Raw genomic sequence first — 27,027 nt, forward strand, 5'->3', positions numbered from 1 at the left:
TCAGGAGGATGCTCTCACAGCTTCTATCGACTCATTGCGAGGCATCAGCTTGTGTCTTTTGGTGGGTCCCACAGTCCCGGGGATCTGAATAAACACAGGCATCGAGATATACCCGCAGAACAGTCCACACCATTCCAGCTCTCTTTCGTACCTCCCCCTAGCACTGAACTTAGGTCCTAGGATCTGTTAGCTTCCCATTACCATCAGATTATAAGACCTGTCAATAAATACGTTTCAGAACTGTGCTAAAAGATATGAATCATAATTTTTTTGCATCCGATTTTAGACCAATACAGCTGATGACAGCGTATAAAGCTAATTGACAGATACTGTGATTAGTCCCTTTGCCTGGCCTATTATCTGCCTCTGGGGATTGGCCGCATTTGAAAACTGGTGTGGCTATCTCCGTAACAACAGCGTGAAACAACACTGGACTAATGCAAATCAGCAAACCCGCTGCCCAGCCAAACATGCGCTAGTGCGGGATAAAACCTGAGCTTGAGTGAAGTCAAAGAACGTCCGGTGAGAAGACTTGGTCCAAAAGGCCAGCCATTGGATCAATGCTATGTGGCCGACTTTGCTTCAAGCGCACTTTCCCCCTTCAAAGGAAAAAAATTGGCAAATTACTAACTGAAGATGAAGAAAATCAAGCTGGTGATTCAACAATTGTTTGCAAGTCTTCAAAATGGCAGCCCAAACGTAAACTCAATGAAAAGGCATTTCGCGAAAGGAGAATCAGATCCAAATGCGAAATGGGGATGAAAATATATCCATGTAAAACTCTTTTTTCAGAGCCGTAACTTCCCCTTCCTCTGAAGAAGAGTCATGCGGACTCGAAACGTTAACTCTGTTTCCCTCTCCCCAGATGTTGCCAGACCTGCCGAGATTTTCCAGCATTTTTTTTTTTGTTTTTGTATCAGATCCATCGAATCTGATAATCGCATTATTATGGTCAAAAACATTGGGCGGGGTTTTCCACACCTGCCCGCTGCCGGGATCTTCCGGCCACCGCCCACGATGGGGCCGGAAAATCCAGGCCATTGGCTGCCACACGTGTCATCTCATTATTTACAGCACAGGAATGGGCCATTCGGCCCAACAGGTCCATGCTGGTGCCTATGCTCCACACAAGCCTCCTTCCAACCCTCTACATCTAACCTCCTCAGCATATCTTTCCATTCCTTTCTCCCTCATCTAACTAACCTGTCTCTTCTTAAGTGCATCTATGCTGTTCATCCCGACTATTCCTTGTGGTAGCGAGTTCCACATTCTCACCACTCTCTGGGTAAAAAGGTTTCTCCTGAGCTCCCTTTTGGGCTTATTAGTGCTGTCCCCTTGGAACCATAAATCTTGGTTTAGATCTGCCCTCCCCACAGCAGCCCTGTGACTGGTTGGCCATGAGGCAAAGGTCAGACGTAGGTTTGAGCCCTCGATATCGGAGTCTACATGGGACATGCTGACAATCATCCTCTTGATTATTTCCTGGCAGTGAATGGTGGCTCATTAGTTAGTGACAGAGTTTCTGCACCACCTGCTTATCTCTCTACCACCCAACCAAGCTGGAGACTATGGGCATGCGTGTTCTCCTGCCATCAGCCAAGGTCTTCCAGGAGCTGCTCTTCCCAGTTTCACCTTTTTCTCATCAGCTCATCCCAGCCATATCTCCTCTGAATTAACGACGTTGAACTTCCGCTCGTCATCAGCATGCAGCAGATACAATGTATATTTTCTATCGGGTGCGCCTTAGCAAGGCTTCTTTGGCAACAACTTCTAAGTCAGCGAGTTCTATCACCTAAAAGGACAAGGGCATGAGGTGCATGGGAACCCATCACCTCCAACTTCCCCTCCAAGTCACACACCATTCCTGCCATGGACATACGTTGTTATTCCTTCATTGACACTCATTCCAAATACCAAAACTCCCTTCCTAATGACACTCTGGGAGCACCTTCACCACATGGCCTGCTTCTAGAAGGCAGCTCACCACCACCTTCCCAAAGGCAATTAGGGATGGGTTCTTCAGATATTTCAACTTTTGTTCAATTTGGCTACATCTAAAGATATCTCCGCACTCTTGCTCATCCCCAATTTTAATCGCAATACGATTGGTGGCCATGCCTTCAGCTGCCTCTGGAATTTCCTCCCTAAGCCACTTCACCAGTCTGCCTCTCTTCCCTTCTTTAAGATGCTCCTTAAAACCCACCCTTTTGGACAAGATTTTGGTCACCTGACTTCATATCTCCTGAGGTGGCTCAGGACCAAATTTTGCTTGACCCACACCCCTCGAATGTGTTACCACACTAAAGGCGTTATATAAATGCAAGTTGCTGTTATTCTCATTAGCGGTACGGGTTTCTCACCGCCCTACCAAAGAACTTTGGTGGGTTTTTTTTTACCTTGCTCGATGCTGTCTGTTTGCTGGAGGTAGTTATAAATGGATATGTTGTTGATCTTCTCAAGCAGGCTGCTAGGCAATCAACACAGGCCTCTCTCACCTATTAAAAGCAAGAATAGGGAGGACTGAAGTTTAAAACTGCAGATAATTCAAAGTGGACCAATGAGTGACATAGCTCAGGGAGGTTGCAGGTTCACATCTCATCTCCGCTGTGTTAATTAACCTTGATTCCAGTAAACTGGAATGTCCACAAAGCGGGGACAATGATTGGCAGCGATCAAACTCGACTGCTTTGCCTGCAAAAACCAAATATTCCTCCTAAATCGAATGATATTGATTCACATGTGAAGAATGGCCAGTCACTGAGGTACTCCCATACAGGTTAGCACCTTCCGGAGAGGTCAAGGCAAAAGGTGAGAAAAACCTGGGGGAAAAAAACTTGAAATATTTTGCAGACTGTCCAAGGATGTGAGCCGCAGTCTTGTTTGGTGGGTCGTGAAGGGTTCCTCTTGTACTTAAGAAGATAAGAAATAAGAGTGGGGGCTAGGCCATTCAGCCTCTCAAGCCTGCTCTGCCACTCGTGGGCCAGGATTTTGCCCTCGTCGGGGGTGAGCGGGGGCGAGCGGGAACGATTGGGAAGCCGAGCGCCGCCCGCGATTGGCCAATGAATGCCCGCCCAGCGAGAAGTGCGCACTGCAGCACTCAGCGTTGCCAGGGTGTGGAGGGGAGGGGAGGAGAGCGAGTGGGGAACTCCATGCATGCACACAGTCGCTCACAAGACAAGCTTCCTGAGGCAAGCGGCAGCTGAAGATTTTTAAAAATTAAAAATAAACAATTTTAAAATGTTAAAAAACATGTACCCTCGTGCGACTCTGTCACATGGAGAGCAGGGACATGTTGGAAATTAGGTTGAAAACATTTTATTTATTTTTTTTTAATGACAGATCAAAACCTCACCCCGCCCGTGGATGAGGTTTCGCAAAAAAAATCCAAAGGCCGCTTGGCCTTTTCGCCCGCCCGCCCCGCCAACTTTAAGGTTAGACGAGCAGCGAAAAATTGAATTCAGTTCGATTTCTAATGGCCTTAATAGGCCGGTTAATTGTCGGCGGGTACACTGCCAACTCCCATGCGTGCCGGCCAACCAAAATACCGCACGTCATTTTGCGTCCGTTCAGGTCGGGCACACGCCCGCCTGACAAGCAGAAAATTCTGCCCGTCAAGATCATGACCGATCTTCTACCTCAACTCAATATCCCCAAATACCTTGGTTCCGTCGATCGATCTCAACCTTGAACTTACTCGACAGCTGAGTGTCCACAGCTAGCGGGGGCGCAGAATCCCCCTATGATTCACATTTAAGTGAAAAAAATTGTCCTCATCCCAGTCCTAAATTCTCCAGCCATTATCCTGAGACGATGACCTCTAGTACTTGACTTTCCAGCCAGCCAGTTACTCAGAATTCCAGATATTTATTTTATCAGATCACCACTCGTTCCTCAAAACTCCATTGAATATAGGCCCATTCCACTCAGTCTACTCTGGGCAGACTATCCCTGATTGGGGTAGAACTCATTAGAGACTAAATTAAGCATGGTCCATGGAAGGAATGCATTTGATGGGACAATTGTTGCTTTTTGTTTCTCTGTATTTTTCCAGATTTGTATCAGTCACTGCAGTTTCCTCCTACCATTCAGATAAACGTCCAGTTATGTCGCGATATAATGACATGTACCTTTAAGGGGGAGTATCTTAAACTGCTGTCAGTCATTACCATTGGATATGATGTAATTGTCCCATGACTTGTAGTCATGTGCAAGCAGCAGGTTAAAGGTCAGATGTACTGTACTTAGCCTCCTATTAAATCTATCTGTGTGTCGTCAAATCTTCATATAAAGAGCCCACATCATTGTTTCACCAATCCTGGTCTATCCTTGTATGTTTATGTTGAAGAAGTTGGGTGTAATAGAACCCCCCTCTTCTTCCAGCTGTCCAATGGGTTTGGACAGCTACACCACAGGGCCTGTTAGGTGCAAGGTCACAGTACAAAATGTCTCACTATTTGACTGCGCCAAATTTGAACTATTGTGCTCAGCAAGACTTTAAAGGGTGTGGGTGTGGGAAGTGAAATTGTCATGCTGGTGTGTGGGGAGAGTTCATCTGAGGGAGCTCAGGCTATTTGCTGGGATAGAGTATGGAAACTTATATTCTGAATGTGGAGCATGCTATATCTAACTTAGGAGCTTTCAATACCAAACTCTTCCAGAGCTTAGAGCAATGACTTGGTGCCTTCTGGATGTAGAACACACCCAATATCTACATACAGCTCAGGGTGACCGACTGACCACCTGTATAAATACCCTGTGAAAAATCAATCAATTATCAAATTATTCAGCATCCAAATAAATATCATATATAGAATAAATAACAGCAGTTATCATCTTGATGAACCAAGATATGTAAACTTATGATGCCATTTGGGTTCGCCTCCCACTACAGTCAGACAATTGGTGGATGGTTTTGTCAGTGAGCGGGCACAGTGAGTGGGTTAACCTTAAGGCATACTTGGCAATGTGTTAAGTTAACAGTCAGTCAATCCCAAATGCTGAGTTGAGACCAACAAAGGGCGGAATTTTACAGTCTCTCCCACTGGTGGAACTTTCCGGTCTCGCTGACGTCAGCGGGCTTTTGAACAGCTCACTGCATTTTACACAACTCGTCCCCACCACAATGGGGCCATAAAATTCTGCCCAATGTGTCTTCCAGCCCATATCAGGAAACCTTTAGGAACTGAGTGATTGTGCAGAATATTAAAATCAACCTTTGTGCATGAATTAGGTTGGGTTTTCGTTAACTTTTTGTCAGGTGAACTGGCGAGGGCTAAATCTAACTTCTGGGATACAAAGGGATGAAAGTTATGCCTCTGTTGTATAAAGTCTCACCCAGGCCCCAGCCGGAGTACTGCATTCAGTTTTGGGCACCCGATCTCAGGAAGGAGATACAAGCCTTGGAGGGGTGAAGATTGACCAGAATGATCCGAGGGCTGAAAGGGTTCAACGACATGAGCAGGTTGCGTAAATTAATTGCTTTGCCTTCAATACATGAAATTGAAGGGTTGTCCGATTGAGTTCTTGGGAAAAAAATCCAAGGGGACATCTCAAAATGAGAGCTGAGCCAATCAAGGTAATTCAGCACCTTCAAGCGAGGAAGGCAGGGCAGAAGATTTCTCAACTTATGTCTACACAAGACCCCAGAGTGTGCGAGGAACACATTAAGCACAGGGACGAAGACTTACCTGCTTATATATCAGGCAGTGCATGATGAGGATAAACATTCCCTGGAGGCTGTTTAATAAGGCGAAGATGTACATCATTGGAACAGTCGCTCCCTTGATGTAAAACACACCAATAATCCACGTACAGCCCAAGATGACTGACTGTCCAATGGCTGTCTGTGTAAATATTCTGTGGAAAATAAAAATCAATAAATTATCAAGCTATTCAGAGTCCAAATAAATATTAGATGTAGAATCAATAACGATAGTTACAAATGGTAATATTTATAACATGATGCCACTTATTATAATTACCTACACAATGAAAAGTTTCTATTGACACAGTTGACTTAAATTGATAGTGAAGTTATATTGCCTGATACAACCCCACTTTGGGAAACAATTGGAACCAATTGAAAGAAACGGTATTAAAAAAAATTAAATATAAACTTCATCAGCAACAAAATTAGGATATAATATCAGTTAGACGGCACATCCAGACCAAGTTATACATAGCTGCAGAGTCACCAACTGTTTGTTAAATGGTAAATTGCTCCAGTTCTTCCAAAACTGGAAGGTCATTGATGAAACAGCTGAAGATAGATGGCCCTACGATCTTGCCCTGAGCATTGTCCTTGGGCTGCTTGGTCTCCATTAACCACAAGCATTTCTCTATATGCCAGATATGAATCCAGCGATTGGAGAGTTTACCCCCTCCCGCTCCCTGACCCCCATTGACTTCAGTTTTACTTGGTCGAACGCTGTCTTGATGTCGAGGGGAGTTCCGCTTACCTCACCTCTGGAATTAAACTCAATGGAGTCTGTCTGCGCACCAAGTCTACAATGAGGTTTGGAATTGAGTGATCCTTGTGGAACCAAAACAGAGCACTGGTGAGCAGGTCATTGGTGAGTGTTTTTTTATTCATTATGGGATGTCAGAGTTGCTGGCAAGACAATCCCTAGTTGCCCTTGAGAAGGTGGTGGTGAGTCGCCTTCTTAAACCACTGCAGTCCATGTGGTGTAGGTACATCCACAGCGCTGTTGGGAAGGGCGCTCCAGGCTTTTGACCCAGCCACGGCAAAGGAATATCAATATAGTTCCAAGTCAGGATGGTGTGTGGCTTGGAGGGGAACTTGTACCTGGTGGCATTCCCATGCATCTGCTGCCCTTGTCCTTCTACATGGCAGTGGTCGTGGGTTTGGAAGGTGCTGTCTAAGCAGCCTTGGTGAATTCCTGCAGTGCATGTTCGAGATGGTACACACTGCTGCTATTGTGGTTTGGTGCGGGGGGGGGTGAATGTTTAAGGAGATGGATTGGGTGCCAGTCGAGTGGGCTGCTTTGTCCTGGATGGCGCTGACCTTCTTGAGTGCTGTAGGTGCCGCACTCATCCAGGCAACTGTCACTTCCTAGCAGGATTGCACTTTCCATCACTTGATGGGGCGGTACCTGGCCGGATTAGGCTCCTGCTGCTTTCTTGTGGGCAGGACATACCTGGGCAATTTTCGACATTGTCAGGTAGATGTCAATGTTGTAGCTGTACAGCTTGGCTAGAGGTGGGACTGGCTCTGGAGCACAAGCCCAGTGCTACAGCTGGAATGTTATTGGGACCCATAACCTTAGCGAAATGCAATGTGCTCAGCTGTTTCTTGATATCAAGTGGAGTGAATCGAATTGGTTGATAGATAGACTGACCCATTAAGCTATCGTGGAAGCTCAACTTTATGTTTGTGAGGCGAGCAACAAGACAATTAAAAGGCCTTACTGTCATGAGAGAGCTGTGGAAAATGGTGTAAGGATCACTCAACCTGAGAACCAAGTGACGTCAAATGTCATGAACATGGATGGAATTTAATGGTCCTGTCGCAGAGGAGGAGACAGGGCTGTAAGATACACCGAGCTGTTCAAAGATCCATTGACTTCGGTGGGATTGTAAAACCCCGTAAAATTTCGTACATATGTAAGACAGTTACCTCTTCTTCCTCAGTCCCACTCCCTCCGAATTTGTCTTTGACATTACTGCTTTCAATTTAATCAACGTGATGACAAGGAAGTAAAAATTGACCTGCAATGAAAAGACACATATGGCAATGCTCAAATGATTAACAAGCAGTCTGACATTTGGCTTTGCACCCGCCCCCTTCACCCCACCCTACCCCCTACTCCTGCACACCCCCCACCGCCCCCACCCCACCCCCCTCCCCTCCCCCACCCCCAACATAACTTTATCTATTGAGACAGAGGATAGCCTCTCAGCTGCATTCGCAAATCTTAGTTAGGCAAGGTGTGAGTGCCGTAATTTACTCGGTGACGTGTTGATGAGAGGGTTAGGTCAGCCAGCACTGTTGGCCCTGATCACTCGCTGGTTCCCAGTGTGGCAGTGCTCCCTGTCAGATCAGTGTTAGGACCCCTTAAATGTTTCGAATTAACATTCATGACTTGGGCTCAGGAACTCAAGGCACACTGGTCAGATTAACAGGTAATATCAAAGTGGGAGGAACCACAGGAGTAAATTTGAGAACTAGAAAATGAGTTAGGCAAAATCGGAGTCCAAAAATCCCCAAACTCCTGCACTCCCACTGTAACTCAGGCAGAACGGCCAGGGGAAGGCTTGATCCACCAAGAGTTGGCTTTGCAAAAGAGTTCATACGAGTATATGAACTCGGAGCAGGGGTAGGCCATTCAGCCCCTTGAGCCTGCTCCACTATTCAATAAAATCGTGGCTGATCTGATTGTGGCCTCAATGCCACTATCCTGCCTACCCCTTGGACATTTTTACTCCCTTGCTAGTCAAGAATCTATCTACCTCTGCCTTAAATATATTCAGTTCACTTGCAATGGTTGGAGCATCAGCCCATCTCCCGCAAGGAGGGAGTAGGATCGATGAGGAGATTCCCACTTTCCTGGCCCTCAAAGCGACCCAATGTACGATTGGCAATGATATCTTAAATGAGAACAGGCCTAATCTTGGAGTTCATGCTTGAAAGTTAAAGGCTCGATTATCTTTTACATTTATTTATCTACAGCCCTGTAACAAAGGTGGTTGTTGGAAGATCTGCTAAATGTCTCTAGGGGCAGTTTGAGGGGTGGGAATGCCAGCAAGCAACTCCCCCCAACCATCCATGGTGGCAACCACTGGACTTTCCAGGCTGTAGGGCATGGCACACAACCAAAACATAGCCCACCCACCACCAGCATCATCAATGATGCTGGGTGCCCAAACAGAGTGGCCTCCTACTGACCTCATGACCTCAATCGAGGTTGGCATCTGAGAGGCCCAGTGAAAATGACCTTGCATAATGCGCTGGGACTCTTGGACTCCAAGTAATTGAGCAACATGAAGATAGATGGGACTCAATAGGTACAAGTTTAAAGAACTTCACACATATGAATGGAGCAAGTATCTCATAAATAGTGTGGAAACGAGGTAAAAGTTATAGGCCAGAGTTTTTAACCACGTCAGGCGGGCGCGTGCCCGACCCGAGCGAGCGTAAAATGATGCGAGATGGCGTTGGGCGAGCGTCCTGATGTCATCGCGCACTTGGGCGATATTTCGGTCAACAGGCGCTCGCGGGAGTTGACAGCGCGCCCGCCGACAATGAACAGGCCTATTCAGGCCATTAAAGCGCCAATTAAACGTAATTTTTCGCAGGCGAAAAGGCCAAAGTGGCCTTTGAATTTTTTTTTAGGAAACCTCATCCACGGGCGGGATGAGGTTTCCAACAGCGATAAAAAATAAAGTAAAAATTTTAACTTTTCATCTATAACAGAGTCACATGAGGGGACATGTTTTGTAACATTTTTTAAATTCTCTGTTTTTGATTTTTTTATATAACTTCGGCTCTCCCTGAGGCAGCTCTGTGCCCCGGGGAGCTTTGCCCACGCCCGCTTGCGCGAACACCCACGCTCGCCCTCCTCTCACCCCACACAAGCAGCGCTGAGCGCAGCAGCACGCCTTTCACGCTGGGCAGGCCTTCACTGGCCCAGCAGCGTGGACCCCCGAGCACTCCCACTCGCCCCCCGCCAAGCCCGCCCGACGAGGGCAAAATTCTGCCCCTTGAATCACAGAATCGCTGCATCACCGAAGGTGGCCGTTTGGCCCATCCAGTTCATGCTGGCTCTCCTAAGGACCAAATTCACGTCCCTGCCCTTTCCCCGCACCCCTGCACATTCCTCCCTTTCAGATAGTTAAAAGACGTAGAACATTTATGGCACAAAACGAGGTCACTCTGCCCATCCATGTCTGCGCCAACCGATAAACAAGCCACCCAGCCTAACCCCGTTTTCCAGCACTTGGTCCGTAGCCCTGGAGGTTACGGGACTTCAGGTGCTCATCTAGACACCTTTGAAATGTGTTGAGGGTTTCGTTCCCTGCCACCCTTTCAGGCTGAGTTCCAGATCCCCAACAGCCTCTGGGTGAAAAAAAAGGTTTTCCTCGTCACCCCTCTAATCCTTCTACCAATCACTTTAAACCTATGCCCCCTCGTCACTGACCCCTCTGCTAAGGGAGATAGGTCCTTCCCATCTACTCAATCCAGGCCCCTCACAACCTTCTACACTTCAACCAAATCTCCCCTCAGCCTCCTCTGTTCCATGGAAAACAACCCCAGCCTGTCCAATCTTTCCTCTTAGCTGCAATTTTCCATCCTGGCAACATCCTCGTACTGTAACCCTCTCTAGTGCAATTATATCCTTTCTGTAATGGGGTGACCAGAACTGCACACAGCGCTCAACTTGTGGCCTAACTAGCGTTTACATAGCTCCAGCATAACCTCCCTGCTCTTATATTCTATATCTCGGCTAATGAAGGAAAATATTCCTCGTGCCTTCTTAACCACCTGTTGACCCGTCCTGCTACATTCAGGGATCCTTGGAAATGCACTCCAAGGTCCCTCCCTCATTTCTGCACCTCTTATTATCCTCCCGTTTATTGCGTATTCCTTTGCCTTGCTTGACCTCCCTAAATGCATCACCTCACACTTCTCTGGGTCAAAGTACAGTTGCCACTTTCCTAACCACCTGACCAGTCCATTGATATCTTCCTGCAGTCTACAACTATCCTTCTCACTATCAACCGTGCAGCCAATTTTTGTGTCATTTTCAAACTTCTTGATCATGCCCCCTACGTTTAAGTCAAAATCATTAATATATGCCACACAAAGCAGGAGACCGGGTACTGAGCCCGTGGAACCCCACTGGGAGCAGTCTTCCAGTCACAAAAACACCCATCAACAATTACCCTTTGTTTCCTCCCACAGAGCCAGTTTTGTATCCATCTTGTTACATTCCCCTGGATCTCGTGGGCTTTTATTTTTTCAACCAGTCTGTCATGTGGGACCTTGTCAAAAGCCTTGCTAAAATCCATGTAGACCACCTCACCTGCACTACCCTCATCAATCCTCCTTGTTACCTCCTCAAAACATTCAGCCAAGTTAGTCAGACACGATCGTCCCTGAACAGATACAGGCTGACTGTCCTTGATAACTCCGTGCCTTTCTAAGCGACGGTTTATTTTGTCTCGGAGAATTGATTCCAATAATTTGCCCGCTACTGAGGTTAGACTGACTGGCCTGTAATTATTTGGTCTATCCCTTGCTCCATTTTTAAAGAAAGCATACAAGATTAGCAGACCTCCAATCCTCAGGCACCACACCTACATCCAGTGAGGATTGGGAAATGATGGTCAGAGCATCCTTTATATCCTCCCTGGCTTCTTTTAACAGCCTGGGATACATTTCATCCGGCTCTGGTGATTTATCCACTTTCAAGGATGCTAATCCCCTTAATACTTTCACTCGCTCCATGCTTATCACATCCAACGCTTCACACTCCTCTTCCTCAACTACGACATTTGCATCGTTCCCCCCTCTTTTGTGAAGACAGACGCTAAGTATTCATTAAGAACTACGCCCACATCTTCTGCCTCTACACATAGGTTGCCTTCTTGGTCTTTTATGGGACTGACTATTTCCTTAGTTATCCTCTTACTCCTAGGGGAGGGTTTTCCCCTCGTTGGGCGGGTTTGGCAGGCAGGCCCGAGAAGGGCAGCGAGACTGACCGCCGCCCGCAATCGGGCTCAAACCGTGATTTTACGCTGGCTGGCCAATTAACGGCCGGGCGTCATGAAAGGCGCACTGAGAGCCTCAGCGCTGCGGGAGGTGAGGGGTGGGGTGTTGAGGACGGGAGGGGCACGAGTGCTGAGGTGGTGCACGGTGGGGGAGCGGGTGCAAGACCACCCCCTGAGGGCACAGAGCTGCCTCAGGGAGCTGACAGATTTTAAATACCAAAATAAACGTTTTACACATGAGACAAACATGTCGCCACTGTGGGCTCAGTCACACGAAGAGGGGAGTGTATGTTAAAAAAAACGTTATTTGATTTTTAGCAAGTGTTGGAAACCTCATCCCGCCCGTGGATGGGGTTTCGTTAAAAACGCAAAAGCCGCCTGGCCTATTCGCCTGCCGAACAGTTGAGCGGGCAGAGGAAAAATGCAACTTAATTAGTTACTTAAGGGCCTTAATAGGCCCCTTAATTGTCGGCGGGCCCCACGCTGTCGTCCCTGGTGCGCGCCCGCCAACCACAAGAGTGCGCGATGACATCGGGACACCCACCCAACGTCACCACGCACTATTTCCCTCCCGTTCGGGTCAGGCACGCGCCCACCCACCGCCCGAAAACTCCTGCCCCTGATGTATTGGTAAAACATCTTTGGGTTTTCCTTGGTTTTGCTTGCCCATGTTCTTTCATCCCCTCTCTTTGCTTTCCTAATTTCCTTTTTAATTCCACCCCTGCACTTTCTATACTCCTCCCGGCTTCCTGTAGCATTGGAAGGGATCCAGGCGTTCCCGGACACACCCAACCAATGGACGGCAGCAATTAATAAACCACGTAAAGCAACTGCAGGATTCAGTGACAACGGCGGAGTCGAGATCAGAAGCTATGGTCAAATATATAGTGCTGTAGTCAAGCTACGGTCAGGTACAATGTCCAACCATGGTCACCACAACCCATGAAATATCGCCAAGCCACAGAGGCAGCTCAAACATGAGACACAAGATTGATCCCTGACCTCCCATGGAGAGACTGGGAAATCTTGTTAGAACAGAGGCAACGGAGAGGTGACTTTAGAGGAATGTATAAGACAAGAATAGCGTGGGAAAGGAAGATCTGAATGGCTAACCTGTGAACACAGATTCACACTAGTAAATGGCAAACTTAGGAGCACTGTCAGAAGAGTTTTCACATCAATAGGTTTGAGTAAAGTGATGGAGCAAAAACATGGTACAATTTAAGGAACCGATGGATTCTGTGATGGAAGAATTTGTAGGTCTTCCTTAAGTGGGCCGAATGGCATCCGTTCTTGTGTACTGTGTGCTGCATTTCAAGAATATATTTACAAATGCGGTTTTCAATTAAACTTACAATTTTGATGATAGCAACCGGTATAAAAAAGCTGCACGCAAAGCAATTTTTAATAGTGAGCCAGCAACTGTGAATAAAAAGAAAGGAGATGGTTAGAACATGTGTTATCCACAACGTGGACATCCACAGAGGCTGCATATCCACCAATCAGCTGGTCCAGCACTCCACAAAAACCCTCTTGCACAATGACCCCTCATGCCATTGGCTCATCCGAGCTCCAATAGACTCAACATATCCAAGCAATGGACGGCAGCAATTAATAAACCACATAGAGCAACTACAGGATCTAGTGACAACAGCAGAGTCAAGGTCAGAAGCTACGGTCAAACATATAGTGCTGTAGTCAAGCTGCGGTCAGGTACAATGTCCAACCATGGTCACCACAACCCATGAAATATCGCCAAGCCACAGAGGCAGCTCAAGCATGAGACACAAGATTGATCCCTGACCTCCCATGGAGAGACTCTGAAATTTTATTAGGAAGGAGGCAACTGGGAGGTGACTTTATGGGAATGGATAAGACAAGAATAGAGTGGTAAAGGAAGATCTGAAGCACTAACCTGTGAGAGTAGGACAAGGGAACACAGGTTGACATTCTACCCCAGGTCCCCATGACTTGAAGTTCCAACCCCCCTTCTTTCAAACACCCTATAGCCTCACCGGCCTCTTTGTGGAAACTTCCGCTGTTGACTGGGAGCCTCAACAGCTTGCAACACAAATCAGGAGTTTGGGAAGATGTTGTGCTTCCAATTTACCACCCACTGCAGCTCAGTATATTAATACCACTCCTCTCATGTATAGGCTCACACCTATAAAAGGGCAACTTTGGATGTGGCGCTAGAGAAGGCCTGAGGCCTATTGAACCAACTGGAGAGAAAGGGCATTGGCAAGAGGGGTTAACAATACAGAGTAACGTCCAATGGCCTTTATTTCAAGGGGAGTGGAGGATAAAAGTAGGGAGCTCTTGCTCCAACTGTACAAAACATTGGTGAGGCTGCATCTGGAGTACAGTTTGGTCACCTTACTTAAGGAAGAACATACTTGCATTGGGAGCAGCTCAGAGAAGGTTCACTGGGCTGATTCCAGGGATGAAAGGGTTGTCCTATCAGCAAAGGGTGGTTAGGTTTGGCCTTTGCTCATTGGAGTTTCGAAGAATGAGCGGCGATCTTAATGAGATGTATAAGATTCTGAGAGGACCTGACAAGATGGATGCCAAGAGGACATTTCCTCTGGTGGGGAAGTTAGGACTCGGGGTCTACCATTTAAGAAAGCAATGAGGCGGAATTTCAATCAGAGGATCGTCAGTGTTTGGCATCCTCTTCCAGGGAGAGCAGTGAAGGCTGTGTTGTTGAATATATTCAAGGCTGAGTTAGATAGATTTTTGACTGGCAAGGAGCTAAGGGTTTATGAGAGACAGGCAGGAAAGTGGAGTAATGGCCACAATCAGATCAGATCACGATCTTATTGAATGGCGAAGCAGGCTCAATGGGCTGAATGGCCTACTCCTGCTCCTATTTCTTATGCTCTCCGCCTGTAGAATCATAGAGCGGAATGTTATGGCCCCATCGCGGCAGGGGGCAGGACCATGAAATTGAGGGGGGGGGAGCCATTCAAAAGTACGTTGACTTGGACGGGACGGTAAAATCCCGCCAGTGTAAAACCCCGCCCGTAGGATGATATAGCACAGGAAGAGGCCATTTGGCTCCTGCTGTGCTGCTCTTTGGAAGGGTGGTCCAGTTTTAGTCCCGGGTGCCTGCTCTTTCCCCAGTTGCCCTGCAGCTTTGCTTCTCCCCTTTCGAATAATTATCCAGTTCCCTTTTGGGAATCCTGGGCTGCTAGCCCTGCAGGATTGCCCTGACGGGCAAATTTCCTGGACAAGGAGGCAAGCAGGCCTCAGGAGGAAATGTAAAGTCAATAAAAAGCGTTCATTTTCTTTGAATGCACAATAACGGCGGTGAGGGAGCACAAGGTTTGACGGACAGTCAAGAATCCACCCCATGATCTCACCAAGAAGCTGTTTGCCTCCCGAAGGCCTGAGAGAAGGCGAGGATGGTTGTGTCATGCGACCAATGGCGGGAGTGGATGGGGCAGGGTGGTTGAATGCCTGCAGGCTGTGTGATGAAACCTCTTGGAATTGGGGCCCAACCAAAGTCGGCCACCTCACGTTCAAACCCAATCAAAAGAAGAGACTTCTAGAACAGGCACTGGCCGGGATTTTCCACTCCTGCCACGATCCCTGCCAAGGGCAGGACCGGAAAATCCTGGCCGCTGGGTTTTTACAGGATAGAAGCAAAATACTGCGGATGCTGGAAATCTGAAACAATAAACAGAAAATGCCGGAAACACCCAGCAGGTCTGACAGCGTCTGTGGAGAGAGATTAACAGGGTCAACGTTCCGAGCCCATAGAAGGGTCACACGGACTCGAAACGTTAACTCTGTCCCTCTCTCCACAGATGCTGAGTTTTCCCAGCACTTTCTGCTTTTATTTTAACAACAACTTGCATTTATGAAACGCCTTTCAAATCATATCACGTCTTGAGGCCGCGCGAGGAAATATTAGGACAGATGACCAAACATTTGGCCTTGGTGGAAGGTTTTATGGAGGGTCTTAAAGGAGGAGAGAGAAACAGAGATGCTTAGGACGCCGTTGCAAGGTAGATAGGATTGTAAACTCACTTTGATTCGGTACCGTATCCTTCATGATAAGCTGCTGCTGAAATGGCCACAATCAGAGCCGGAAACCCGTAGCCAATCCAATAAATGAACCTCTCGAGAGGAACCTTGGAGGCAAAGACTACCTGCACCATCAGGTAAAGCTGGAGTCCTTCTAGAAACATCCATGCGAACACCGACAGAAAGGAATAGTGGAGAACGGCTGCGATGATGCCACAAAGAATCTAAACAGAACAGTCACGGTGTTAATTCGGTGCGCCAGCAACTGGAACATAGATAGTAAGAGGACATGAAAGGGTATAATGTCAAAACATATTTCACGCATCAGGGAGCTTCATTGAGATGCCACCAGCGAATAACTTAAGTTACACGCGTAAGAATTAATATTGTACAATTCGCTGCCCCAAAGTGGGTTCAAATCTCTCTGGCTGGTGTGAGAGATAGTTATATTAATGCATGGGGGGGGTGGGGGAGATGAATCACTCTGTTGGTTTAAGGAAAATGTTGGCCTCTTGATTAGTTCCCTTGTCAGAATAATTTCAATGGCTGCTGACTCGCATTGCCCGTTTCCCACGGTTACACAACCCCCTGTATATCCATGGGTTGAATTATTTTCACAGCACACGGTTCTAGACCCAGCCTGTTGACTGGCACTCCCGAGTGAAGAGGCTGCTGATCAACCAGGGAACGTTGGGCTGGTTTGATCGTCCCCTCTAGATCGGGGAGGGAGAGGCTGAGGCCAATTCCGCCATCCCATTGTCACCCTCTCTGAGGTCAGCGCCAACTGGAATGACATACTCTGATCGGTTAAAGCTCTTCTTACTAACAGTGCACTGCCTAACCAGGGCAGGCAGGAAGCTCAGCAAGAACTCCACTCCGCCCCCCATAGATTGTCAAAAGATAGAGGAAGGGACGCTCACATGAAATTGAAATGGATTGAAGTTGAGGGAATTGGCCATGAGGTGGGGCTGTTACTACAGCAGGTCCAAATGATGACTTTTGATCGTTGGCTTGATCCGTGAAGCTCGGTCTGGTCAGATCAGAGGCATTTTATGCAAGGATTCCACCACTTCCTTCCATTAACTGTCTGATGAGATTGCGTGTCTGACTGGAACAAAAGGGGGCAATGCAGCATATTATGCCGCCTCCCTTCGGCATGGTGTCATGAACAGAAGGATCATTAGGACCTCTTACCCGATTTTCCGTCTGTGAAATTCCAAAAAGGAAGACTAAGTCAGCGACAAACAAACTCAGGCACAGGTTAATGTGGATGGTGCGTCTTGTGCCTTTAATGGGATGGCAAGTGGCAAATACGGCAATTGCCAGTATCAGACACACCAGCGAGATGCTTAATCCGACTTTTGTGATGACTTTAACCTCAAACACATTTGGGAGATCCTGTGAACACAACAGAGGGAGATCAGTCATCGGGATTATTTAATGAGTCCATTTCTCTTTCTTGTTGAGGGACTGTGCTAGCACTGACAGGGCAGAAAGTAAAGGCAGTGTCTGCAAAGGGCAGTCTTGATAAAATGTCACGATGATACATTGATTTGAGATTAGCAACCGACGACGAGATATGGGTAACACTCATGCGATTGCTACGTCATTGGAGCATCATAATTTCACAGACAATGGTGGCCAAAAGCTGCGGGATTACAAATTGAGCAGACGTGCCCAAAGCGATTGAAGGTTTTGGGAGCGCAGGTCGGGAGAAACTGTTCCCAGTGGCAGGAGGGTTGGTAACTGGAGGGCAAAGATTGAAGGCAATTGGCAAAAGGAGCAGAGGATAAATGGGGAGCATCTCTTTTCAACCCAGCAAGTGGTTTTGATCTGAAAAGGTGGTGGGAACAGATTCAACGATATCTTGCAAAAGCAAATTGGACATGTGGTTGAAAAGTTAAAATTTGCAGGGCTCTGGAGAAGCAGTTTCAAAGGGTATCGGTGCAATGAGTTAAGTGGTTTCTTTCTGCACAGTGTGATTCTGAAGTTGATCTTATCAATCTCTGCTGTCTCAGGGAGTGATTTAAGACGGCAGCATAATGTGCATCCAAATCGATGATCGCTCTGCTCACACGTTTCCAGTAATAGCACCAGATGCAGATCAGAGGGAGCCAAACACACACAAACCTGGTACTGCCTTCTCCCGGGCTGACAGGCAAGAGCGCTTGGTGCCTTGTTGGCCGAATTCTTCATGATCATAAATTTCCCACCTCCGGTGCCAATTCTCGCTTGTAACGGGCACTGGGTGGATGACGGGCAGACTGAACCCATCACCCACCTGGGCCTGAATTTTACCTTGGGCAGGAGCGCACGATCGGCGGGCCCAGGAGCAGTCGGGAAATGGGTGAAAGGTTCTCAAAATTCCCACATTTTTCATATCATCGACAAGGATGTGACTTTTGGACTTTTATGGCAGAGGGCCCAACTGCTGGGTTAAGTGTAGAACCCTGCAGACAGGAGGTTAGGCCCATGAAGGCCTGGGACTGGACATGCCCGGGCTTGTTGAGTGCAGTGTGGATTGTTGCTTGTAACCAGACAACGAGAGGAGACAGAATACACATTCTTCCCTTTAAAACAATCAACCCAGAGAAAGACTTCATCTTACACGAAACTAAAGCCCATCAAAATCTTGCATAAATAATCGCTACTAACTACTAAGGCAGGAAGGCAGCAATCAATGCAATTATGCGAACCCATCAATACTCCACATATACAATGGCTTTCAGTTCAAGAGTAGTTACGGGGACAGGAAGACAATGATAAACATCATGCGAGCCCATTAAAAACAACAAGACAACAATCACCTGAAGAAGCCCAAATCAGACAAAGAACTAACCTTGATTTGGTTTCAGATAAGAAATTCGAAAAAAACAGTATAACTGGGCCACCAGTTACGAAGTGGGTGGGCAGTTTGGGAGGGTGAGCAGTTTTTGGAGCGGTTGAAGCAGAGTTTAAACAGGGAGCTGAGCCAAGCGGAGGGAGGAGATCTGGAGGTTTACAGGCCCACAGGCAACATCACGGCGAGGGGCACGGGGTGGCAGGCTCAACCGAAGACAACAAGGCCACAACCGCAGCCCTCCACGAAGATCAACCACCCACAACCACGCCCTCCACCCAACTGAAGAACCTTCGCAGATTCCACAGACCAGGACCACATGGGGACGGCAGACCCCAGAGGACACAAAGAGCGTACCCCAAAACTGCAACCGGCTTACCTGGCTGGATTTCGAACTGTCAAGGAACCCTGGTTGGTGAGCATGACCCCTGACCTCTCCTAGTTCAATTTAGTTAGGTTTTGGGCGTGGGACAAGGGGAAGGGGATTAGTAGCGTGATTTTCCCTCGTTATGCCTTGTGTTCCCCATTCTTAACTAAGTGCACTTTGTAAGTCTGTATAATCTCAGTGTAATCCTCATGTTCATTTGTGACTTCAGTAAACCCAGTTTTTCTTGCACCAAAACCAGTTGTCTGCTGTACTTTGTCACAACCCCCAAATAAGTCCAAGGTCTAGAACCCAGGGAGTGGGAGTGATTCGGACGCTCAGAAGTCAGAGGTGAAGCTGACACACACACCACCACCCCCTACATAATGGAAAACGTGGCAGGACCTTGGCAAAAGGGTTGCGATGCAGTGGACACTGATTTAGAAGAGAGAACTGGAATGGAAGAGAGAATTTCAGACTATGTGTTCAGTAAGGTGAATATGGAAAAAAAATGGGTCACTAATCTGTTAAAGGATGGGCGCCCAGAAGATGCTGCAGCTAAATGGACAGAAGGGAAGGATCATTAAAAAAATCCATCGAAAAGGCCGTCTGGCTGATGTGCTCCAAGAAACTGATCCAGCTTTTGGACAGGCTCGTTGAAGCACAGGCAGCTGAGATTTGGGAGCCAGCCCTGGAAGCCCAAACAAAGGCCCTAGCAGGGGAGAAGTTACCGTTAGCATTGCAGGCTCTGAACCAGGAAAGGGTGCAGTTAGCGAGGGAGCATAAGACCCAGCAGGAATATTGACAGTGTCAGGTCACCGAGGCCAAGAACAATGAGCTGGGGTTGCAGGAAAAGAATGTCCGCCTAGCAAGACAAGTAAGAGAGCAGGAGGGGAAAGTAAAAGGCTTACAGGCAGCCTATAAGATAGTGAGCGCACAGGGGTTTGAGGATGCAGACCATGGCCCCTGCCAGAAGCAGATAGAGAGTCTGAGCCTTCCTCTAAGGGCGGCAAATGTCATGGTGTGCCTCATATGCCCTAGTGCAGCCCAGGTTGGCTTCACAGGGAACCTGGGGAGGACGGTTCAGACACCACAGGTAGTGCCAAGGGACTACCCGGTTGAGGAGCAGGAGGGCCCACGACCACCACCCGTAGCGCCAAGCTTTAGCGAAATCTGGCAGGAGTGGGTGGGGGTGGAATTAGGGGCAGAAGCTGAGGAGGAAAACCCCCAGCAAGAGAGGCTGGGACCGGGGCCGATGTGCCCGGCCTGGCAGCAAATGTTCGGCCCGCCCGCTGATAACGGGGATGAGGGACCCCTCCAAAACCAGTTCCCCACGGCACCCAACAGCTGAGGGCCATGGTGAGCCATTTAACGAAACTTGCAGCAAATGGGGATCTGAGCCAGCCAGTCTAAAAGCGCGGGGAATCCCCCACACCAGATCATGACTGGGAGGGTTATGCGGACCCCCACCCATGTGCTAGTCCCGGTGCTCATGGGAGGGTCAGCTCAGGGAGGTGAACCAGGACAGCTTGGTCAGGAATCTGAACACCTTAAACAGGTTCACTGGCAGGCTGCTAGCAACATGGGAAACCAGCATCGGAGTAACCGACTGCTGCTAGAACCCCGTACGCACCACGAGCGGGAGATGGGGGATCAGGTTATGGTTAGGAATTTTGCTCGGGTAGGCAGTCTAGAACCATTATACATGGGGCCCTACAGCATTGTAGACAAGGCAAGCCCCATGGTGTACACCATAAAGCTGCCTCGGTGCACCAGATGGTTCCACATTAACCAATCGGAGGCTAGTTTTCGCATTCGGATGTCATTACCAGACGGCCCATGAGCAGCTTGGAGAGGACCAGGTGGTTCCAGTGTAGATCCCGGCCCATGCAGCAGGTTAAGGAAAGGGAAAGATCCCAGCGGAAGGGCAGAACGTGCATCGAATTTAATGGGGCAGAAGCGTTAATCCAAATCCCTTACATTTATATTTTAGTCTTTGTGGTAAAGTATGTACCTTTAAGAGAATGTAGCTAATTGACCATGTGACTGTACTGACCAATCGCTACACAGTGAGGATTACCTGGGTTAACTGTAAGCCTAGAGCTGGAGGTGATTCACATGGTGTTCATGCTCTGTTCTTAATTCCAATAAACCACCCGTGTTTGTTCAGTTAATCAGTCTCTCTCTGCCTGTATTGTTTCAAGCACCAACTAATGTGTTAATATCAAGGGCGCAACCAGCGTTCACCGGGCAAAGCGAACCTGATAACCAAAAACATAAAAGTCTTTCCTTTCTCTGAGATGCTTGGAGTGTGACCTGTGGAAGGGTCACGGGTTAGGTCACACAATGCCAAGTTGGTAAAACATGCTGGGCCAATTGGTACCATAAAGGTACACCAGGGTCCTATTGAATAAAATAAAACCTGTCTGACGACGAGAAGGTTTTTAATTCCTTTGTGAAGTGGATCTACAGTGATGTGTAATTGGCCGATTTAGACACTGCCGCCTGATTTGCGTGGGTTAACATGATTCCCGCCTGTTGCTGATGGCAACCAGGGCCGTCCATTTTACACCAGAATGGTGACGGCCTGAACATTGGCAAGATTAGGGTGGTATTGTGTTACCGCCTGGTTCCCACCCAAAAATGGTGATGGAAATTGGACCTCACCTGTGCTAATATCATGGTGAATTATGGTTATGAATTTTGTAGAAATTGCGATCAGTGGTGAAAATACATAAAGTTTAATTTTAAATCATAATGATCTAAACTTCATGATAACACCTCCAAGCCCTCATTTTACTCAATTCACTCTTTTCATCCATTTCATTGGCTTTTTCTCCCTATCTGTGTCTCTCCTTGGGTATCCATCTGCCTCTGTTTCCTCGTTGTCTTAGCCTTGCCTGTCCACTTTAAGTTTCTCAATCGCCCTTCACTTTCACCTTCACAACCGCACGTATGACCCCGCCTCCCTCAGCAGACCAGGGCCTGTTGGTCTACGCGGCGAATGATCCCGAACATTTTGTACCTTGAGCGCTATCAGTACAGCGAAGTTGCCGGGGAGAAGACCTCTGCACACACACACGGTCTGGCTTCTGTTGTACTTCACCAGCTCGCAGGGTTTCGGAGTCCCGATGCTTCCGTTCACTGTGTGATTCACGGGGACACAGGTGACAATCAACATGTCTTTATCGGTCTGGGGAAAAGACAAATGAACATCTTCGGAAACATTCCATTTTGAGCACCCCTTTAGTTCCCAAGCTTAGATATTTGCCATGTGCCTAGTTGGATCCCGCACACGTTGTATTTTTCTAGATGACACTGTGGTATATTTTCCCTTTATAAAGACACCAGAGAGGGCTTTGTTAAACTAGATATTTAAACGGAAAATCCAGCTTTTAAATGGGTGCGGAACAACAGCACTGGTCCAGCTGCCACTTGCCTTCTGCCTGTTTATCACCTGTGCTTCTCACTGCTGTTAGCATTTCTAGATTTTATGCCAAAACAGAAGAACGTGGCAATCGGTATTAATCTTTCTTCCCGCTCCAATGATACAGCAGCATCACGGGTTGGAGGGCATTATTACAGCGTGACAAATTTACATAGAGGGTTGCTATTCTCAATGTGAATTCATCAATCATAATAGCAATACACTACTATCCAAAACATGTGAGTTTAAAATAAGAACATAAGCAATAGGAGCAGGAGTAGGCCATTCGGCCCCTCAAGCCTGCCCCGCCATCCAATAAGATCACGGCTGATCTGCCCCAGGCCTCAACTCCTCTTTCGGTGCCAGCACCTCATAGCCCTCAACTCCCCCGATATTTCAAAAAAATCTATCTACCCCCCCTCTTTAAATACTTTCAGTGATCTGGCCTCCAGAAACTTTCTGAGGCGGAGAAAATAGAATTATTGCGTTTTGGATCAAATTATCTAAGCCAGCGGCTTTGCTTCATCCAGATGATCCACAATCAAGACAAGATCACACTGTCCAAAAGATCCGCATTCCAAAATCTGGAAGACCTCTGGAAGGTGCAGCAGTGTCCACTCTCTGGTTCTTACTCAGCAGCAACAGAGCCATGGAATGCTCTCAAAGCACAGGATTACTCCCACTTCCAGCATATAAGAAGGGCCTTTACGCAGGGCAAGCAACACAGATATGGACAGGGAATAATCAAAAAGGCAAATGGAAGGTTGAGCATTGTATCTAGAGGACTAGAATACAAAGAGGTTGAAGCATAGCCAAAGGAAAGCCCTGGTTAGACATCACCTAGATCTTTTTTTGCTATTTATTCATTCATGCCATGCGATGCAGCATTTATTGCCCATCCCTAATTGCCCTTGAGAATGTGGTGGTGAACTGCTTTCTTGAGCCTGTTATGATCGTTGCAGTCGGTAAAGGCGGAGTTATTTAAAAATCCCAGAGGGAAAATTTAAACAACTGTCATAACCTATAATTTTAAGTGTTATGTTTGAGATGCGTCTCTAAATTCAGGAATCAGACCACCAGTTCTCGAGGTTTTACATTAAACTAAATGAAACATTTTATTAATTTACACAGGTTGAGATATATATACACATGGCTACAAATTACTACTATCATAACTTTTAACAAATTCCCAAACTAATCTCCATTAAGGCAACAGCAACCCATAGGCTTAACCAAACACCGGGCAAAGCATTTTCACCTTACAAATTCAAAATGAGGTTCTTTTCACTTTAGTTCCTGTGGAGACAGTTGGAGGCTTACAGCTGCCTTTTGATCTCACATTGCCCCTGTTCTGCACACCTGAAAACTGCTAAAGTTATACCAACCACTGCCCATTGAATGTTAATTCTCATTGTGTCAACAACCTCTGAACTAAACCTCTCTAACAATAAAACCTCTTTCATTGCACCAATTTTATTAGTAATATAAACATATTGCTTGGTAGCTGCTAGATAGGCATCAGTTTTCATCCCACTTCTTGAATGCCCTATTCAAAAAATGCAAATGCAAATCGCTCTTACACATCAAAAGTACATATCAAAGCACCCAGGCTAGCTGGATTTAATCCACTTAAGATACACCCACATACTAAACTTCTATTTTAAAAGAAAAATATTTTCCAAAATATTATATACATCAATAGCTTCATGACAAACCACTGCAGTCCATGTGGTGTAGGTACACCCACAGTGCTGTTAGGGAGGGAGTTCCAGGATTTTGACCCAGTGACAGTGAAGAAACAGTGATATATTTCCAAGTCAGGATGGTGAGTGGATTGGAGGGGAATTTCCAGGTTGTGGTGTTCCAATGTGTCTGCTGCCCTTGTCCTTCTAGGTGGTAAAGGTCACGGGTTTGGAAATTGCTGTTGAAGGAGCCTTGGTGAGTTCCTGCAGTGCATCTTGTAGATGGTACACACTGCTGCTACTGTGTGTCGGTGGTGGAGGGAGTGAATGTTTGTGGATGGGGTGCCGATCAAGCGGGCTGCTTTGTCCTGGACGGTGTCAAGCTTCTCGAGTGTTGTGGGAGCTGCACTTATCCAGGCAAGTGGAGAGTATTCCATCCCACTCCTGACTTGTGCCTTGTAGACGGTGGACAGGCTTTGGGGAGTCAGGAGGTGAGTTACTCGCCATAAGATTCCCAGCCTCTGACCTGCTCTTGTAGCCACAATATTTATATGGCTGGTCCAGTTCAGTTTCTGGTCAATGGCAACCCCCACCTAAAGGGGTTGTGGCTAAGGCATATTTCCACAGCCTGTAACTGAGACTCGCTTTCATAAGCTCTGGCACTCCTCCAGTGCCTTGGTCAAGTACCCACACTTGGGTGTCTAGATAAATAGATCATTGAAATGTCATGAACTTGTACAGAAAATAATCAAAAGAACCATTGGCCTTTCTCCCTAGAGGACTAGGCTAGAAAAGGGTAGATGCTTGAGCCAAACAAAGCCCTGGTTAAACCACACCTGGAGTACTGAGTGGTTCAGAGCACAACACCTTAGGAAGGATATATTGTCCTTGGAGGGAGTGCAGTGCTGATATACCAGAATGTTACCCGGATTCCAGGAGTTAAATTACAAGGAGAGGTTAAACAAACTAGGCCTGTATTCCTCAAAATTTAGGGATTTTTACAGAGGCGAACTTTATCTTTCATATTTATTAATTGAATTTAAATTCAATTAATAAATCTGTCTCCAGAGGTTTGCCTGGGCCTCAGGGTTATGAATGCAGTGAGATTACCACTACTCCACCAGTTCTCCCCAAAGACTGATCAAAGTCTTCATGATACTAAAGGGAACCTATAGGGTGGATAGAGCGAAACTATTTCTGCTGGCTAAGGGGCCTAGGACTAGGGGGCATAGCCTAAAAGTTAGAACCAGGCCTTTCAGGAGTGAAGTTAGGAAACACTTCTACATGCAAAGATGGTAGAAGTTTGGAACTCTCTTCCGTAAATGACAAATGATGCTAGGCAGGATGGTCAAATGGGCAGATAAGTGGCAGCTGGAATTTAACCCTGAAAAGTGATACACTTTGGAAGGAGTAATTTGACAAGGAAGTATTCAATGAACGGCATGACACTAGGAAGTTCTGAGGAACAAAGGGACCCTGGCGCGTGTGTCCATAGATCTCTGAAGGCGGAGGGGCATGTTAGTGGGGTGGTGAAAAAGGCATATGAGACATTTGCCTTTATTAATCGAGGCATAGATTACAAAAGTAGGGAGGTCATGTTGGAGTTGTATAGAACCTTGGTGAGGCCACAGCTGGAGTACTGTGTGCAGTTCTGGTCACCACATTATAGGAAGGATGTGATTGCACTGGAGGGGGTGCAGAGGAGATTCACCAGGATGTTGCCTGGGATGAAAGATTTAAGTTATGAAGAGAGGTTGGATAGACTTGGGTTGTTTTCGTTGGAGCAGAGGAGACTGAGGGGTGACCTCATCGAGGTGTACAAGATTATGAGGGGCATAGACAGGGTGGATAGGGAGCAGCTGTTCCTCTTAGTTGAAGGGTCAGTCACAAGGGGACATAAGTTCAAGGCGAGGGGCAGGAGGTTTTGGGGGGATGTGAGGGAAAACTTTTTTACCCAGAGGGTGGTGACGGTCCTGAATGCACTGCCTGGGAGGGTGGCGGAGGCGGGTTGCCTCACATCCTTTAAAAAGTACCTGGATGAGCACTTGGCACGTCATAACATTCAAGGCTATGGGCCAAGTGCTGGTAAATGGGATTAGGTAGGTAGGTCAGGTGTTTCTCACGTGCTGGTGCAGACTCGATGGGCCGAAGGGCCTCTTCTGCCCTGTGTGATTCTGTGATTCTGTGATCAATTGTTAATTTTAAACCTGGGACTAATAGATTTTTGTTAACCAAAGATAATGATTGATACGGGTCAAAAGCAGGATTAGAAGTGCAGGTCACAGATCAGCTACGATCTCAATGGATGCAGTTGGGGCTAAACTGTTTACTCCTGCCCCTACGTTCCTAACTGAGGCCTTTAAAACAATAAGGGGGGGTGGGGGTAAGGCCGGGATTTCTCCGGCCCCGCCTGTCATGGAGCCGGAAATTCCCACCCGAAGTCAAATTTGGCCTCCCGCCCGTGACGATTCTTACCGCAGGCGAGGCTGGAAAACCCTGGCTTTAGAGTAAACGCCTTTTGCTTGGGAGGCATCCAAATGCGGAATCTCACGCTCTCTGTCATGGCTTGAATGGTGGTCCGGGGGTGGGGGTGGGGGGTGGGGGGGTGGGGGGTACATTTAATCCGGCAGGAAGGGTGCGGGGCGGGGTCCCTGCTGCCTTCCCGCTGCTATCCCGATTAATTCCGGGGTGGAAAGACCCATCGCCAACTGAGAACGTACTGGGACAAAAACCTGGTCAAAATCGTAGCTTTTAAGATCAACTTAAATGAAGAGGAGAAAGTGGGGAGAATATTTGGATTTAACTGCAATATATAAAGGCTATATCAAATACTAACGGCGAAATACACCAGCAATGGCGGGATATTATAAAATGGAGTCTCTCAAACCTCGCTGTGATTGAAGGTGAGCATGATGGCATAGGTAGGAGGGTCTGTCCAAGTATCATTCATCGCCAT

At 47.3% G+C, this 27,027-nt stretch overlaps 1 protein-coding gene across 1 annotated transcript; it reads right to left on the reverse strand.

Moving 5' to 3' along the window:
• On the reverse strand, nucleotides 1-27,027 carry LOC144668761 (adhesion G protein-coupled receptor E4-like). Its single transcript, XM_078531091.1, has 9 exons — nucleotides 26,959-27,027; nucleotides 21,988-22,155; nucleotides 16,954-17,157; nucleotides 15,763-15,983; nucleotides 13,086-13,152; nucleotides 7,637-7,728; nucleotides 5,688-5,856; nucleotides 2,397-2,495; nucleotides 1-84 (listed from the first exon to the last, which is right to left on the reverse strand). The coding sequence occupies exons 1-9, from the start codon at nucleotides 27,025-27,027 to the stop codon at nucleotides 1-3; spliced, it is 1,173 nt and encodes a 390-aa protein (XP_078387217.1).

The sequence above is a fragment of the Cetorhinus maximus genome, chromosome 28 (genome assembly GCF_964194155.1).
Source record: "Cetorhinus maximus chromosome 28, sCetMax3.hap1.1, whole genome shotgun sequence".
Lineage (NCBI taxonomy): Eukaryota > Metazoa > Chordata > Chondrichthyes > Lamniformes > Cetorhinidae > Cetorhinus > Cetorhinus maximus.